The sequence below is a fragment of the Myxocyprinus asiaticus genome, chromosome 27 (genome assembly GCF_019703515.2).
Source record: "Myxocyprinus asiaticus isolate MX2 ecotype Aquarium Trade chromosome 27, UBuf_Myxa_2, whole genome shotgun sequence".
NCBI lineage: Eukaryota > Metazoa > Chordata > Actinopteri > Cypriniformes > Catostomidae > Myxocyprinus > Myxocyprinus asiaticus.
Genome location: NC_059370.1, coordinates 12538343 through 12557768, shown reverse-complemented (window position 1 = coordinate 12557768; position 19426 = coordinate 12538343). Strand labels below are relative to the sequence as shown.

Here is a 19426-nt window from a genome sequence, read left to right as displayed (position 1 = left end):
ATAGGGAATGCATTAATTTCTTAACTAGTATTGTGACTGAGGCTGTCACTCTGCCTCATCTCATTTTTTATTCCATGACAGAATTTCTACTTTTGGGTGAACTATCCCTTATAAGAATTAAGATCAGAGCTTCTAAATTTAATTTGAGGTTAATCGTAGCAAGTGATCATTAGCCATCCTTCATTTATTTTGCATTCTAAACTCCTTAATCTCTTACCGGAATAGGATGCAAAGCATTAGTCTAGCTGTTTTTGGTCTGTTGCACTCTTAACATTTTAAACAATCAGTTAGTGAAATAATATATTCAAATGATTTGCATGAACTAAAATGTTGCTTTGGAGATCTTATAAAAGGAAAGAAGTAGATTATAACAACACCAGTTGTGTTCTTTTGCACTGGGTGTCCGGACATGTTAATTTTGAATGCGTTTGTGTCTTGCAAGGCAGCATTCACTTTAATGTAAAAGGTACTTTTCTTATTGTACCTGATGGACATACTCTCTTGGTATTTTATAAATCTCTTGCGATTTTTTTTTTTCAGTCCATCTAGATTTCTTCTTTTTGTCAATCTAGATTTTGTTCTGACTGAACCAGGTGCATCTAATGAATACTTGATAATGTCAGCAGTGTGTAAACTGCACTTATTAAAACATGATGAGCAAAATATGTTATTTTTATTTGCTTTGATATGGATGCTTTCGTCATGAAATAATGATGAGACGAGGCTTGGGGGGGATTAGCACAGCACTTCATTTAATCTTGAATGTTCCTAATTAGAGCCTGTCTATTGGTCCAGCTCGTATCAACACCGTTCTGTTTAACGAGGATGTCTGGGAATACGTACATCCAAGCAAAAACAGCTTTAAATTATAAATGTAAAACAAAGTCAGTTTAGGCGACGTGCTCAGCATCAAACTGTTTGCAACAAATCATTCACCGCAGGTACTTGTCTCTGTCTCTTGTGGCGGAAGTGTTTGCTCATCAATTTGCTTCAGTCTCGATTATCTCTTGAAAGATTTCACACACAATGGTGTCAGGAGCGTAGTCATCCTTTTAAAGAGCACCGGCAAATCAAACCCTGTCACTCTGTTCTCTCGCCATTGATGTTTTCTTTTTGGAAGGGTGAGTTTTCATCCTCAATGCTGGGGCCAATTAATTATTGAAGTAATGGGTTATTGCTGTGTTTCGGGTGCTTTTTTTTTTTTTTTTGGGTCACCTTTGTTTCTCAACTGTCTCTTGGGTTGTTTGGCTCTGAGCTCAGGGACTCATTTAGAAAGCTCTGATCTTCAAAATCTGCTCTGTCTCTGGGGCTCTCATGCTCTTGTTACATGACAAGGCTTTTATTTTCTGTCTCATCTCTCTTTTTTTGCTTTCTCACTCTTGGGGGTGAAACCACCCAGCTTTTTTCATCTTCCCACTTGACTGCGAATACATCTGGAATTTTATAGATTAATGCAGAATTCATTAGTCATCAACAGAGCTGTAGGTGTAGTAGCATAAGTCAGTCTCGGTTCTCACGATTTTGCTCCCCTCCACACATCTCGTTTCCTTTTCCCTTTTAATCACTGCAATTATCCCCTGTCGCTCTACAACAATGAACTGACGTCTTCTGCAGGCCAGAGTGCATTGACTGTCTCATTTGTAGATGGACAAATCAACTGTATCTTTCCCCTTTTGTTTTATACCCAGGGTTTGAATCCACAGCATTAGGCCTTATAGTAGTTTGCTGTTCTTTGTCATTTCCTTTTAGCTTAAAACCATTAGGAAGTGACAATTTAATCATGTGAAGCCAGACTGCTGGATGCATCGCGAGTGTGTGAGGGGAACGAACTTTTAAAGCTGGCAACAATTTATTATATAGATTTCTTTTTATCAGAGTGTAGTTTTTGCCCTCCTACTTGGTTTCATCAGATTGAGTATTTGAAAGGGGCAATAAATCTGAGCTGATTTAAATGAATTAGGAGGTTTCAAAACGATGCATTCGTGGTGACCTAAGGCTAATGATATAACATAATGGTTAATTGTAAGTGAAGCAAATGTCCAGATTTTTTTTTTTTTTTTCTTACTCAACCAATCAATACTCTGTTCAAAGCATGCCAAGATTTCTCAGAGCCCCAGGCAGCCCACAGCTCTATCCGTACCTGCGCCTGGTAGAATTATCGGTACCCTCAGACCTCCATTATATTGATTGTGCTGTACTTTGTGATTGGCTCAGTTTTTACTCTTGACCTTGCATTCTGCTTTCCAGGGGGATTTGAAAAGAGTGTATAGAGCTCATCTCACCAGATCGATCTGTGCACAGCTGAATTATTATTACTCTATCACCTTCTCTCATAATGATATCCAGTGATGATAAAAGCCACTGGAGTCTTGTTTTTGAGGTTTTTGAATGGGTGAACATGAACTTAACTCTACATAGGCATTGCCTTAATTCACTGGGTGACACTTGTGATTTTTTTTTTTTTTTGTCTCTAGTCTTATAAATGCTCTCACTATCAAGGATAAGGTCTTGAGAATAGGGGGTATTCATACAGGACATGTTCTTGCATTTTGTCAATGTTGTTTTTTTTTTTTTTTTGGGTACTCATGACATTTTAGTCATTTAGCAGATGCTGCTATCCAACACGACTTACAAATCAGATATGCAAGTAATACTATTTTAGATATTTGTCATACTAAAGTCGAAAATACCTGCAGTATCGCACTGCCAAGTTCCATGAGTAGCTAGAGTAGTGTAGAAGCAAGTGCATGCAGAAGAGATGGGCAACAGCAGTTTTTTTTTTTTTTTGGTCAGATAAGCTCTTTTGGTGGTTGTATTGCTGCTTTTTTTAGCGTCTTGCTCCATGAGCATTTCGTTTTTCTTTAAGTAAAAAAAATATTAAAGCTTTTTAAATTTTTTATTTTATTTAATTTTTTATTTTTTTTTTGTAGCTCAAGACCCCTAAATCTTGTTTTTCCATCCAACGTTTTGAACATGAGTGCATCCTATGTGAATGCCACCCCCTAAAAAAAAAAGACCCACTGACTGGTCAATTATGAAAATGTTTTGCTCATCTCAAGTCGTTAAAAACTTTGTTTTAAACTGATTGAAACTTTATAAAGACACATCTTGAGACCTCTGCTTCCTATTCCATTTTTTTGCACTCCATCTGGCTGTTTTTAAACATAATGCTTCTGTGTGAATGGCCTCCAAGTCTTTGAGTCAGTTTTCCTTGTGGGTAACAATGAAAATGTCACCAAGCATCTTGAAGCATCAACACTTGTTAAAAGCAGTTTTAGGAGGCCTGACACCCTCACAAAGGAGAGGCAGTCCTGTGCCCGGACAGATTGCGTAAATGAGAGTGTGTGTGTGTGAGAGAGAGAGAGAGAGAGAGAGCGCGAGCGATGGAATGCTTGGTACCTCGCGAGTCTTTAATTTCCTGGTGACCGTGCAGAAACATCAGCACACAGGCACATTTTTTCCGCATCGCTGCTTGCTGCTTAATTTGAAGCTGAAGCAACTTTTCAGTGAGTCAGAAAGAGAGAGAGAGAGAGAGGGGCTTGTTGCCATGCCAACGTGATGCAAGCAAAGGAGGTCAGATGAGATGAGGCTAATAAACTCATTCTAACAACTGAATTTTTGAATATTTCACTGCCTATATGCCATCAGATGGAGGGGCTCGTCATGTTTTTGGAAGAATGATTCCATCTGCAGCTGACTGTGCCACCCATTTCCTATTTCTTCCTAGGGAGCTATCGCTTTTCTGGCACGGCAGTGACTCTTCTCATCTGTTTTAATTGCATCTGACGTTGACAAGTTTATTCTTCTAAACGACAAGTGTGTTGTCCCTAAATGAATGTACCTAGCAGAAAGGGCAACTAGGGACATTTTAAATGTCACCCTGGCTCAAATAGGAAAAATAGCTATTGTTTATATGAACAACTGCTTTTTATTGCCCTAGGTTGAACTCGAATAGCTCTGCAGTTTAGGGTTAGTAGCCTAAAAAATTTTCTTGTACTAACTGCAGTGTTTACTAAAACAGTTCTGAGTAATGCTGAAAAACCCCTTAAGGATGTACACCTAGTCTGACAATCTGCAGTTAAGCCTGAGTTTTGTCCTGCTTGTTTTATTTTCCTTTTTTGGCCCCAGAAGATGGTGCAAATAACTTCTAAGAAGCTGCATGTTACATTCTGATTTTAAAAGCCAATTGAAGCACGCAGGGAACGCTAATGCAGCCTCTGATTGAGCAAGCTCGTTGGCCTCAAATTGCATCAGGGCCTCAGACCATCATCTCAGATCTTGTGAATTATTTATTCCTCCAGTTAATGAATATCGCAGCTTGTTCCTCAGTGTTAGGGGAGACAGATTCCAAATCCTGTTCCACCGCTTGTCACTGGCCATGCAGCTAATAATGATGACCATTAAACTCTTGTGAAAGTAGGACATTTGGTGTGTGAAAGCATAAATCACACTTTTTTGCCTTTTGCAAAGAAATACTGAATGGCCTCTTCCTGTCTGACTCCCTCTACTGTATCTTCCTTTTTAATCTTATGTTCATGCACAATTTTCTTCTCTCTTCCCCCTACAGAAGCAGATCATCGTAGACCCACTGAGTTTCAGCGAGGAGAGGTTCCGCCCTTCTCTGGAGGAGCGTCTGGAGAGCATCATTAGTGGCGCCGCCCTTATGGCGGACTCGTCATGCACACGTGATGATCGCCGGGAGCGCATTGTGGCTGAATGCAATTCTGTCCGCCAGGCGCTGCAGGATCTTCTCTCGGAGTACATGGGCAATGTAGGTGCACTTCAAATTCAGATTTTCCTTCTCATTTGCTGCTTTTCCCTATCTTCAGTCATTGCCCCTTTGGCTCCCTTATCTCTGAATGACAGCAAGAACCCACATGCTACCTGAGACAGATGCACTCCTGCAGGGAGTGAGAGGGGAGTTTAATTCCAGGGACAATGCACACATCACATTCTCTGGTTGGTGTTGTATAAAGTCCTCCAGTCTGATCACAATTTGTCCTGTGCCGTCTGGCTTTTGAAGAGAGGGACTCGGTACACACAAAGCTCCCTGCTGTGCTACTGATCTGTGCATTGAATTGTTTGACTGCTGTTGTTTTCAAATAATTCCCTTTGTTTGCTCACCAATATTGGTTTTATTCCCCCCCCCACCCCCACCCCTCCACATTTAATTTATTTTCCTCTGCGCTTATCCTGTAGTCACAAATTCATTGTTTTTCACTGCTAGGGATGTTGAAAGACCTGAGTAGTTAAAGAAATATCAGTTGAAAGGAACTTTTTTTTTTTTTTTTTTTCACCCCTGGAGCGTACAGCTCAACTAATGATTTGATGCGCTTTTGGTTCAGTAACTAAATGAAGAATGTGCATTCTACATTTAAGCTTAAACAAATTGGCTGAATTTGGTACACATAGAGAGAAAATTGGCCACTTTCACCAAACTGGTGTGGGGTCTACTACAATTGATATACAAAGCTATATAATAAGATTGTTTGTGTAAAGGAAGCTGTGTTCATCTTTATTAGCTCTAATACAGTACATCAAACTACCTCTTGATACTATACATCTCTTGATAAACATGTTATGATTTAACCCTAACCCTGATTGCGACGTATGAGATTATCATAAGTATGTCCACGATTTGTGGGATTGGTTTTGTTTCAACCTCTCTCGCAGGTTGACTTCACTTTTGGTCACTACAGTTCATCAAGGTACTTTTTCATCAACGGCCGAGCGGTTTGGAGCACGGTTATTAACTGTTCCAGTAGCAATGCCACTTGATTACTGTACAATTACAAACCGTTCCTGGCCCGAATTTCTCATGGTACCTCATGTGAATTCATGCAAGGTTAGCAAACCATACTCGGCCATGCTGGTGGAACTGCTTTAGTGAAATTGCAATTCATGATTTCAGATGATTCACGACTTCAGTCTGTCCATTCAAATTCTGGTTTCCCAGCACCACAATGGAAAAAGAAACTTTAACCACGCCAACAAGCCCGAATCGATACGGGAACACATTGTGGAAAAGCGCCTGTAGAAGGTGCTGTGACTGCACTGGGAAATCTGCAGACTGCATTTTTAATTATTTTTTTTATAAAGAGTTTGTGCTTGTTTACTCTACCTGCTTCTTGAGTGATACTTTTTATTAATATTAATCAATCCGATAATTGATCTAAAAATGTTAGAAGGTATCAGTGCAATATTATGAGGAAAAACTGCTTTATATTATTATATTGGCACAACACTTTTCTTTATTGATATTTAAAACCACTACCTCATTTTTCTGTGTACTGCAGGCTGATTTGTTCCTGCAAAACAAACAACTTAAAGTCTTGCCTCTGGCATGCTTTCTGTCAGTTGATCTTTCTCTCATTTTCTTTTTCTTTGTTTGAACCTCTGTTTCCCCATCTTCATCGACATCTCATTTAGTAGTGGAATTGCCTCAGTTTCCAATGAAAGACGCAACCAATCAGAATTGTTTTGGCTGCATTGAAGCTTCATTCCATCTGTTTGTAGGAAATAACAAATCTCTCAATTTGTAGATATCTGGGAATATTTGATGATGATTAACGTTACATTTATATAGCGCTTTTCTGACACTACATTCAAAGCGCTTTACACAGTGAACAGGGGACTCTCATCAACCACCACCAGTGTGCAGCATCCACCTGGATGATGCGACGCCAGCCATAGTGTGCCAGAACGCCCACCACACACCAGGTATTGGTGTAGAAGAGAGGGAATGCCCCCCAACTTTGGGAAAATTTAAAATTTTCAATTTTGCATAGAGAATATCCTACTTAATGCATCTCTCTCCACCCCCCAAAAGATCTGTGCCCCTAATGCAACGAAACATAATTTTTCTGTCACACGTTAGTAAGTGTTTGGTCAGCTGATGTGGTGTTGTGCCACAAACCGCTGAAGATGTTCAGGGAGGTGATGTCTCACAGGTGTCAGACTATTTATGTCAGTCTTTCAAAACGTCAGGCGGCAGCAGGTCCTCGGCACTGTCTAGAAACTAAATGGTGTTCTCTCCATCTTGAGCTGACGCACTCCAGTTGGCTCATTGCAGGTTCAGCCTATCTCCAGACCAGGATTCTGAGCAAATGCCTCTGTCATTGCAGCCCATTTTTAACTCCCTAGCATGAAAGCCTGAAAACGGCTGTCCGATAAGATCTAGCACAGACTTTGGCATGGATAAGGCACGAGCATTCAATAAAAGTCAAATTACACATTTCCAGTGCTGTTTTAAGTGATCAACATGGAGTGCTCATGCCTGGAATGGAAAGTCATATCAAATTGATTCCAGCAGTGAAAGTAATCACTAATATGCAGCTATCATTGTAATAAGCTGGTTGTGTCATCCAACATTTGCGATATTACCATGACTGCATGAGAAGTGCTAATATAATTGGACAGGATCTTTATAGAGGAACGCCGGCTGGAAGAGCCTTATGTATAAAATTTCTTATGCATTCATATGGCTCTGTCCAGATAAATGACACATAGCCGTATGTCTCCAAAGAGACACCCGTCCTTTTTAATATAGATGAGCACTGTCCATGAGGCATACTTTTCTGTGATTACTTTATTGCCCATCCCTGGTGCTGCCGGTTTAAGGGAGCCACAGATTAATCCAAGTAGCACTCGGGTTTTTTGAAACAGGTTTTCTATTCGACTAGGCCTTTGCGCCACGTCTGCCCCAACACACAAAGCGCTACTCCCCAGCCCTGAAGCACAGTTGATATGACAAGGCTCTGGCTGCTCACTCGCTCAGACAGGAGAAACAGATGAGGATCATGATATGTCCATCCTTCCCGGCTACCTTGACTCTCGGGCACAGCCTCCTGGAGCCTTTGGACGCTCTGCCCAGCATGACATCTGACATATCTTTATCCCTTATTTACTTTTCTCTATGCCTGTCTCACCTTTATTGTTATGCTACAGAGAGCCTGGTAAGCATTAGAAAAAGAAAGAGATACAAAGAATATAGTTTGCTGAATATAGATTTTGCTTTGAGATCTTAAAAGCATTGTGTAAATCTGCATGGATTGATTTAAAACTGTGGAAGTCTAGGAGTGCCTCGTAGAGAATGAGAATCAATGTTATTCCAAAATAAAAATGTAAATTATTTTTCAACTTTACATTTAATCAATAACTCATTCCCTTTTCGATTCACAAACTCTTGATTTGATTAAATTGAGTTCAATTTGATATGTTTCCAGTTAATTTGGGTATATTTATGCTATGTTAATTGTTTTCTTACATCTGAAAGCAATTTGATTCCCAATACCAATTTTGATATCAACTAATTTAAGGAAACATTTTTTTTTTTTCTAGTAATTAAGACAAGTAAACAGTGAAAAATTTAGTTTGTAAGATACAAATGAACAAAAATTCAAGTAATTAGTACTTTTTAAAGCTTCTAAAGCTATTCAGCTAAGAGCAGTGTGTGGGTTTTGTGTTCTTGTAATTGTTTGAATAATATTAACTACATACAAGATGGCAACATTTGATACAAATCCGCTTTTTTGTCCCGCTGTTTTACTTTAGACAAATTTCATTTGAGTGAAGATGAGAATCTTTGAAAATTATGAATTAATTGGATTGTTGTTGTTTTTTTTTTCCCCAGACCTAATGACTCCTTCAGCATTTTTCATTGGAACTCCTAGTCCTCCATATATAACGTCTGCACTCTCTTAAATGGTGCAATGTATTCTGTGTGAATAATCGGTACCTCTGTAGCTTTGTTTTTAGTTTTCATGAAATTCAGTTTTGTGTTTTGGCCTGGCTTTGGTAGTGAAGTATTTCAGGATTCACTTAACGGATAGCACAGATATTTCTCCCTCAGTCTTACTCATGTGCTCAGCTTAATAGAGGAATGTATTGGGTGCGATTTCAATTGGGGCGAGACAGGTGCGGCTCCACCTCCTCTGTTTGAATAAATAACTAGACTCACATTCAATTTGTGCTCTGGCTTTGTTTCTAAATGAACTCTGAAGGTCCGCAATAATACAGAGATTAAATTGGTGTCCTGAATTCAATTTTTATGGTTTATCCTGGAATAAAGAAACTGCCTTGTTTGAAGTGACTTAGTTTGATAGGAGGACATTGGCAGGACAGCATATGGGCCCCCAGTGACAGCTGAGGCTTTGTTGCTATTGTAAGAGTAACCTATCTCTTTTCTAGCAAGCAAGCTTTTCTCTCTCCATGCATTTGTCCCCCTGCTCATTAATTGATCTAAACAATGATATTTGCAGCATAAGGGGATTGACGACAATGTCGTCATTTCTGTTTTCCCCTCTTTAACCTGAACTTGCTTAAGGAAGAAAGCATGTTCTCTTTCTAACATTCATTCGGTATCTCGCTATGGGTAACGCCTCGGGCATGGCCAATCCTGGAAGCACCAATAACACCCAGTCTGTCAGTTGACAGACCAATCACAGCAGTGATGGAGTCCCACCTTCCTATATAAACCACTGTCATAGGTGTCAACCTAATTCTCGTTCTCTTCCCTGTGAAGATCTTTGGAAGTTATCCTCAGCAGGACTCGTAAGAAGTGGTCGCTTAACAATTCATCAGGCGAGCTGTTCAGGTACATCGCAGAACACGGCTGTTCTTTTTGCGAGTATAATCACTCTCAAAGTGAATATATTTTCTGCTGTATTATATTGTTTACTCCGGATGGTGTGAACCGGTGCGTTGGCAGGTTTGCATTTGTTTTTTTTTTTTCTGCAGAGTTTTGAGCTTTTATAACTTCTACCTCTACGGGCATGAGGATTAACACAATCAAGTGGCACGTTGTGGTGAACTGCTTCTGTGTTCTTGAGTTCAGGTTCTGTCATGGCAAATGCGAGCTCACAGCAGTGGAGTGAAGGGGAAGGATCACTACTGTCCGTGTGCTTGTGGATCTATGATCTCGCCGAAGGATTCCCACCCACCATGTATCGCCTGTCTGGGGGTCAGGCATGCACAGGCCGCACTCGCTAATCCCGAGTGTTGCCTGCATTGTTCCTGTTCTGTACGGAGAGTTTTGGAAGAGTCGCACCATCGAATAATGAGGATCCCTATTTTTTTTCCACCGCCAGCAGAAAAAGACCCCCACCCCAGCTGCAAGGTAAGCACAGCTGGGGTGATCTCATGGATGAAGTCTCCCCTGATCTTCCTTCCCTCTTTGAATCAACCTCTTTGGTGGGGGACAGGGAAGAGGAGGAAGACGCTGATAATCATCTTTTGGAGGACAATGGCGATGAGGATGAAGACTATGCCATTCTCACCACTCTTCCTCCTTCCCAGCCGGGTAGCGTGATGGAAGTGTCTCCGTCTCCTGTCTAAGATGTGTAGGAAGGTGGCAGCCAAGCTCTCCATCGACTGGCCTTCACAGCAGGCTGGCTAGGGTACCGAGAGGGATCTGTACAACGGCAAATGGCTGCTGTCTCGTGCTGCCCCGGTAAAGCAATTTATTCCAGCGCCCCTGTGTGCGTCGCGGAGATGCATTGGTTTTGAGGCCTTTTTCACACAGAGTGCCTGTTAAAGGTTACTCTACGCTGGATGAGCACGAAATGGAGGATCTGGGGATTTCCAGCCCCCCTCCAGTCGAGGTGTCTGTTTTGAATCACCTTCACCTCGATCGATGGGCCGACAAATTGATGCAGGTGTGCCGGATGTGGCGTTATTGCAGATCTCAACCTATGTACATCAAGAGGGGCTGTCCAGAGCTGCGGCCGCTGCATGGGTCTCGCTGTTGTGAGCGAAAGGGCTATTTTGGTCTGTCTGTCTGGCTGGCCTGTCTGAGAGTGAGAAGACCAATTTCCTCGATGCCCCTGTAGAGCTGAAAGCCTTTTTGGGGCTACGGAATCCACAATGCGGCAGTAGTGTGATTTGAGGAAAAAGGATGGGGAAGCGTTCAAGACCTGCCTTCCCTTAAAATCCACTGCTCGCCCCCCGCAGCAGTCATGATCCGGGCTCACAACCCAATTTAGAGGTGGACAATCTGGTTTTAGAACCCAGACCAGGCCTCCTCCACTGCCTCAGCAGTCAGGGCAGGGAGGGGCACAGCCGAAACAGCCCCAGCCAAGAAGCAAGGCTTCTATCGTGTCGGAGGTAGCCAGACATCGTAAGTTTAATCCTCAGGGGCACAAAAAGAGACAGGTGAGTCTCGCTCAGTCTCTCTTCCACTCCTCCCTCAAGAAGTGAGTTTGTTTTCTGCCCCTCCAGCCAGGAGGACTCGGAAGGGGAATCAAACCATGAGTGTTGTTAAACCTTTCATACACGAACAATTAAATGGGAGTGTTGGCACCAGTTCCCCCAGTGCCCCTCAGATTGCATCTCCCCTCTCCACACACGGGGTCCGAAAAGATGAGGAAAGTTTGCACACAAACGTGTGTGAAGAAAATAAAAATCTTCTCTGTGCATCCAGGCTGTGTGCCAAGGGCACAGCAGTGTGTGAAAATAAATCACAAAATATCGAACTCAGAGCTGCAATCCCCAGCTCCGCTGCTAGATGGTGCCACAGCACCATTAGTGAGCAAGAGCTTCAGCAGGCCCCTCTCTGTTCATGCAGAAAGTTGGCATGCATGCACAGTTCATCCCTGGGTTTTAGCTACGGGTTAAAACCGGGTTATCGGCTGCAATTTGCTATGAAACCATCTCTGTTCAACAGTGTGTTAATGTCAACAGCGGGGGGACAGTCAGCTTGAATTTTAGAGGAGGAAATAGCCAATTTGCCGAGCAAAAGAGCAATAAGGATTATGCAGATGGAGGACAGCCATCAGGGCTTTTACTCCAGGTATTTTGTCATCTCCAAGAGAAGAGGTGGTCTCCTTCCCATTTTAGATTTGCAAAACCTCAAATACCTCAGAAGGTACAAGTTCAAAATGCTCACGCTCAACACTTTTTTCATCCCAGAGACTGGTTTATGTCAGGTGATCTGAAGGACGCATATTTTCATGTGGGCATCTATCAGGGTGTCTGGTTATCTAGACGATCTACGGCTGTCCCCGCCATCGCGGCAGCAAGCAGAGATGGATGCGAGAATGCTGGCGTCTCATTTAGTGAATCTGGGATTCAAAACAAACAAGGCCGAGCTATCAGATGCCCTCACAGGAAATAATTGATCTGGGTCTCAGGTTGAACGCTGATCAGTATTGAGCATTTCTGTCAGAGGAACGAATCGGATCGAAAAGTCTCATTCAGATTGTGTCTACTCCTATTGGGTCCAATGGCCTCAACAATGTCAGTCATTCCTTTGGGACTACTGTGAATGAGAGAGTTTCAGCATTGGATTGCAGTGCAGCACTTTTGTCTTCTGACGCTTAAATCGCAGAGTGTGACGGCAGAGGGGATGCTCGCTCTCCGTCACTGGAGAATCCCTGCTTTCCTTCATGGGGGAACCCCTTTGTGGGCGGTCTCTGAGGATAGTGGTGATGACAGACGCATCACTCACAGGTTGGGCGCGGTGTGCAAAGGCAGAATGGGGTTTGGCCCATGTCACTACAGAGCGTGCACAAACTTTCTGAAGTTACTGACAGTGTTTCTAGCACTGAAGCACTTTTGTGCAGTTCCTATAAGGCCACAGTGTCCTAGTCAGATCGGACAACATGACAGCTGTGGCATACATAGATGGGGGAGGCACGCGTTCACAGTGGCTACACAGCCTGGCTCAAAAGCTGATTGTTTGGAGCGGTGTGCACTTTCTTTCATTACAGGCGACACACGATCCAGGCGCGATTTAATACGGGGGCGGATCTCCTGTCCAGGGGGAATTCTCTTTATGGAGAATGTAGACTTCACCCTCAGGTGGTGTGTCAGCTGTGGGAGAGATACGGTCGAGCTGCTGTAGATCTCTTCGCATCGCACAAAAACGCTCATTGCCCTCTTGTTCTTCTCTGGCGAGAGACGGTGCTGCTATGGGGTTGGATGCTCTAGCACATTCTTGGCCAAATGTGCTACTTTACGCATTTCCTCCTAAGTCTGATCATTCCAACTCTAAAAAGAGTAAGAGAATATGGTCACTCAGACATACATATCGCCCCCGAACTGACATACTTATTGCCCCCGAAACTGTGGTTGGTGGAGACGATTGAACTTTTGTGCGCCCAGCCTTGGCAGCTCCCGCTGCGCAGGAATCTCCTGTAGCATGCGCGGGGGGAAATATTTCACCCCACCCTGGACAGAGTAGCTCTTTGGGCCTGGCCCGTGAGAGGCTAAATTTGAGTGTCATGGGTTTACCCCACCCCCACGAGATCTGCTTTAACGTGCTCTGCATATGATCGGAAATGGGCTGTGTTTGAGCAGTGGTGTGCACACAGACACATTGTTCCATTTTTATGTTCAGTGTCAGATGTTTTGTTTTCTGCAAGGCCTTTTCTACCATCAAGGTTTATCTCACTGTCATATCGGCTTGTCATGTAGGAATAGACTAATACAGTGGGTCAACACCCGCTTGTTTGCAGGTTTGAGGGGCGCAGGACGTTTGGATCTGTCATGGGATCTGTCCATGGTCCTGAATGCACATTCTCAGCCTCCCTTTGAGCCTGTTGAAAGTATAGAATTAAAGCTCCTTTCACTAAAGGCAGCTTTATTATTGGCCTTAACAACTGCAAAGCGGGTTAGTGAACTACATGCTTTGTCAGTTCATCACTGTTGTATGCGCTTTGTGGTGGATTTATCAAGAATGTCTCTTAAAACGAATCTAGTCTTTGTGCCTAAGGTGAGCGACTCCGTGCTCAGCTGTAAGCCGGTGGATTTGCTAACATATCACCCGCTGCCTTTCTTTGCCAGAGGACGAGCGGCTTTAATGTTTGTGTCCAGTTTGTACTCTACGTTTGTATGTGGAAGGAACGAAAGCATTGGGGAAGAGTAATCAGCTTTTTGTTTCTTGGGCTGATTCTTGTAAGGGCAGACCCATTTCATGACAGCATCTGTCTCATTGGGTAGTAGAGGCTATTATATTAAATTATAATAGTCTGGGGCTGTGACCACAGGAGGGTTTGAGAACTCATTCTACCAGAGGCATGGCTACCTTGTGGGTGCTGTTTAAAGGCATTTCCATCCAGGACAATTGTGCAGCTGCGAATCGCCTCAGACTTTTGTCCGATTTTATAGAGTGGATGTCAGAGCTGTCATTGGCTCATTCAGTCCTTGGTGTGGGTTGTCAATCAACAATAACACAGTGAAGCAAAAGTGTGTTATTTTGTTCCCCCCCATCCATTCTTTGCAAATTGATTGGGTGTACATTAGACACTACAAGTCTGCTGACGGTCTGCTTCGGACAGCATATCTGAAATACGGGAGTTGGCTATATCTCATAGTGAGATACCGAACGAGTGTTAGAAAGAGAACTTTGTTACTCACGTAACACTGGTTCTTGGATAACAGGAGTGAGGTATCTCACCACACTTCCCTCCTTGCTGTTACACGGAGAAGAGCTGTGGAGAATGAAGTAGGCACCTATGACAGTGGTTTATATAGGGAAGTAGGACTCCATCACTGCTGTGATTTGGTCTTTCAACTGACAGACTGGGTTTTATTAGTGCTTCCAGGATTGGCCACAACAAGGCGTTACCCATAGTGAGAGAACTCACTTCTGTTATCAGAGAACCAGGGTTACGTGAGTAACCTAAAGTTTCATTTCACACTCATCCTGAGTGCTATACATTTTATTTTTCAGATGAGAAGTTTGATGGTTCACATGTATTTCGACAGTCTTCACAAATCAGCTGGTAAAACAGACATTAATATTCTTTAGATTAAATGCAAGGTCTTGAGAGGTTAATCTGCAATACACTTGCAGCCTCTGGCAACTGGTCTGATGATGAATAACTTTTTTTGAAACGGCATAGTGTAGACCAGCTTAGTTTCTTGATGTTTTGACTGAGCTAAGTGCTATAAAATTGCTCATTGTCATGAAACCTTTTTTTTTTTTTTTTTTTTTTGGTATAATGTCCTTGGATTGACAGAACAAGGTCTTTGCTATTATTCTTGCCTCAGTCACTTATTTAAAATGAGTTTTTGGCACAGAGCCACAAAATCAAACCTCAATTTATGTAATCTTTTGATGAATGCTAACATTTAATCATTGTAATATGACCTGAATTTTACAGGTTTGAGCAGAAATGGTGCATGTAGGCAGAAACAGAAGACATGCATTGAATTCTAATAGACTGCCGCAGCCTATTTTGGTTTGAGTTTATCAAACGTGGCTTTCAGGCAGTTCAAAAATAGATTGTAATTAATTGCTGATTAACACAGAGATTGATCAGGCCTTTGTTACCGGGAAAATATCTGTAATTTTTATGGAGGACCTTAAACCGAGTGCCCTGTCTGTGCTGCAACCCGAACTCAATCAAATTTCGACTTAAAAGTCCAACCTTGTCTGATTAGCGGCATGATTAACAATGCAGAGCACAGCTAAACAAACAAGGCTCTCCACTTTGCCGAGCACAAGCTCATAGTTTTAAGTGTTGAGGTTCAAGCACGTATTTAGTTATTCCACCCTCTCGTGGCTACTTCACATGGCATGTCTGTTCGGAGCTTTACTTCTGCATTTTATTAATAAAACATTTCAGACCTCCAGACACTTGTTTTAGAGGTGATTGTACACAAGGCGAGCTGGCAGTAATAAGGTTTGACATGTAAAGCTTTTGACATTTTAAATGCTTGAACTTGAAGGCAAACATCTGAAGAATCTGTAAAAAGACTGATGCCTGCCAACTCTTCAAGGCATCCATGGACTGATGGAGGGGGTCTCACCCACGCACACACACCCATACTTATCTTTTTCTTTACCCTCTGTTCTCTACTTAACATTTTCTTCTCTGCCATGGGTGTTCAGCAAGATTGACACCTGGTCATGTTGCATGACATCTCCCCTTTGTTTTTAGGAGCCTCTTAACATGAGACTTGCCCCTTTTTATCATTTCTCTGTTCTTTCCTCAAATAATACAGTGCTGTGAAACTATTTACCCCATCCTGATTTCTTCTGTTTTTGTATAAATCTCATACTAATTTAAAAAAAGTAAAAATCAAGCAAAATCTAACATAAAACAAAGGCAATCCGAGTAAACACAAAATACAGTTTTTAAATTATTTTTTGAAGCAACAAAGTTATCCGATACCAACTGGGCCTGTATGAAAAAGTATTTGAACCCCCTTAGTTATTAAATCCCTAAATCTATGAAACTGCATTCATAATGGGGTTCAGCTGTACTAGACAAACCCAGGCCTGATTACTGCCAGACCTGTTCAATCAAATTAACACCTACATAGAACTATTTCAGCAGCATGAAGTCTCACCCAGTAGCACACTATACCAAGGTCAAAGGAAATTCCAGAAATTATCAGGAAAAAGGTGATTGAAATACATCAGCCTGGGAAGGGTTACAAAACTATTTCTAAGGCTCTGGGACTTCAAACCATAGTGAGAGCCATTATCTCCAAATGGAGAACACTTGGCACAGTAGTGAACCTTCCCAGAAGTGGCCGACCTTCCAAAATTTCTCCAAGAGCACAGCGAAGACTCATCCAGGAAGTCACAAAAAAGCCAAGGACAACATCCAAGGTACTGCAGGCCTCTCTCGCATCAATAAAGGTCACTGTTCATGGCTCCACTATCAGAAAGACACTGGCCAAAAATGGCATCCATGGAAGAGTGGCAAGGCAAAAACCACTGCTAACCCAGAAGGCTCGTCTGAATTTAGCCAAAACGCACCTTGATGATCCTTAAACCTTTTGGGAGAGTGTTCTGTTGACTGAGTCAAAAGTGGAACTGTTTGGAAAACAGGGGTTCCGTTACCTCTGGTGTAAATCAAACGCAGAATTCCACAAAAACATCATCATATCAATGTTCCAGCATGGTGGTGGTAGTGTGATGGTGTGGGGATGCTTTGCTGCTTCAGGGCCAGAGGCATGGTTACCTCGTGGGTGCTGTTTAAAGGCATTTCAGTCCAGATATTTTTTGTACTGACTTGAACCCGATTGAGATGCTGTGGCAGGACCTTAAGCGGGCATTTCATTCGCGAGAACCCTCCAGTGTGGCTGAACTAAAGCAGTTCTGCAAAGAGGGGGCCAAAATTCCACCACAGCATTGTGAAAGACTGATCTCCAGTTATCGGAAGCGTTTGGTTGCAGTTGTTGCTGCTAAAGGTGGCACAACCAGCTATTAAGTTTAAGGGGGCAGTTAGTTTTCACATGGGTGATATAGGTGTTGGATGACTTTTTTGCTTCAATAAAATATATATACATTTGAAACCTGTATTTTGTGTTTACTCGGGTTGCCTTTGTTTTATTGTTATACAGGGCTCGAAGCCAAGGATTTTTTTCTACAGGCCTGGTCGGGCCAGTACTCCAGATTTTTACTTGCCCTGCCAAAATTGTAAAATTATGAAAATGATCCATCTCTAAAATCCCTGTTTACCATCATGGCTTTAAAAATTTTTTGAACGAAGCATTATATATATTAGTGCATCCGGGAAGTATTCACAGCGCTTCACTTTTTCCACATTTTATGTTACAGCTTTATTCCAAAATGGATTAAATTCATTATTTTCCTCAAAATTCTACAAACAATACCCCATAATGACAACGTGAAAAGTTTGTTTGAAATCTTTGCAAATTTATAAAAAAAAAAAAAAAAAATGAAAAAAAAAAAAAATCACATGTACATAAGTACAGTACTTTGTTGAAGCACCTTTGGCACCAATTACAGCCTCAAGTCTATTCGAGTATGATGCTACAAGCTTGGCACACCTATTTTTGGGCAGTTTCTCCCATTCTTCTTTGCAGGACCTCTCAAGCTCCATCAGGTTGGATGGGGAGCGTCGGTGCACAGCCATTTTCAGATCTCTCCAGAGATGTTCAGTCAGGTTCAAGTCTGGGCTCTGGCTGGGCCACTCAAGGACATTCACAGAGTTGTCCCGTAGCCACTCCTTTGTTATCTTGGCTGTGTGCTTGGGGTCGTTGTCCTGTTGGAAGATGAACCTTCGCCCCAGTCTGAGGTCCAGGGCACTCTGGAGCAGGTTTTCATCAAGGATGTCTCTGTACATTGCTGCATTCATCTTTCCCTCGATCCTGACTAGTCTCCCAGTTCCTGCCGCTGAAAAACATCCCCACAGCATGATGCTGCCACCATGCTTCACTGTAGGGATGGTATTGGCCAGGTGATGAGCGGTGCCTGGTTTTCTCCAGACATGACGCTTGCCATTCAGGCCAAAGAGTTCAATCTTTGTTTCATCAGACCAGAGAATTTTGTTTCTCATGGTCTGAGAGTCCTTCAGGTGCCTTTTGGCAAACTCCAGGCGGGCTGTCATGTGCCTTTTACTGAGGAGTGGCTTCCGTCTGGCCACTCTACCATACAGGCCTGATTGGTGGAGTGCTGCAGAGATGGTTGTTCGTCTGGAAGGTTCTCCTCTCTCCACAGAGAAACTCCGTATGATGGAGGCCACTGTGCTCATTGAGACCTTCAATGCTGCAGAAATTTCTGTACCCTTCCTCAGATCTGTGCCTCGATACCATCCTGTCTTGGAGGTCTACAGACAATTCCTTGGACTTCATGGCTTGGTTTGTGCTCTGACATTCACTGTTAACTGTGGGACCTTATATAGATAGGTGTGTGTGCCTTTCCAAATCATGTCCAATCAACTGAATTTACCACAGGTGGACTCCAATCAAGTTGTAAAAACATCTCGAGGATGATCATTGGAAACAGGATGCACCTGAGCTCAATTTTGAGTGTCATGGCAAAGGCTGTGAATACTTATGTACATGTGTTTTTTTTTTTTTTTTTTTTTTTTTAATAAATTTGCAAATTTCAAACAAACTACTTTCATGTTGTCATTATGGGGTATTGTTTGTAGAATTTTGAGGAAAATAATGAATTTAATCTATTTTGGAATAAGGCTGTAACATAACAAAATGTGGAAAAAGTGAAGCACTGTGAATACTTTCCAGATGCACTGTATAAAATTAGTTTAAGACATTAATTATTCACCCCAAAATTTTATCACATTTTATAATTTACAAGATAAGATTTATGCCTTCTATAATCTCATATTAGCCCTTTACAGATATTAATTCATAAGTGCATCATTTTAACCTCAGCTGTCCTGCCATTTACACATGTTTTTCAGTAGAGTTCAGTGGAGCAGATTATGGGCTTTTGGTCACGCGTTAAGTCATGCTGTCAACTTTTGAGCCATGTGTAGTGTTTTCACAAGCAGGATCAAAGATTTAGTCACGGAGTTAAAGATTTGATTATTGACTGAATGTAATAAACATATCCCTGAGAGAGGAGACCTGCAGCTAAATCAGTTTTGATGTGTAATATACAGTAGGTAGATATTAAGCCTAATCTGTGAATTAAGAATGTGTAGATAAACATGAAATTAGACAACCCAACAAGACCAAAACTGATACACAAAGCACATAA

General features: G+C 42.1%; 1 protein-coding gene across 3 annotated transcripts in view; it reads left to right on the top strand.

Moving 5' to 3' along the window:
• LOC127418297 (catenin alpha-1-like) overlaps positions 1-19426 on the top strand; it is a 141140-nt gene that overhangs the window by 29682 nt on the left and 92032 nt on the right. For all 3 annotated transcript variants that reach the window (XM_051658823.1, XM_051658825.1, XM_051658824.1), the window contains exon 7: positions 4568-4771. In XM_051658823.1, the coding sequence (XP_051514783.1) occupies positions 4568-4771 (204 nt within the window). The remainder of the gene's footprint in view (positions 1-4567; positions 4772-19426) is intronic.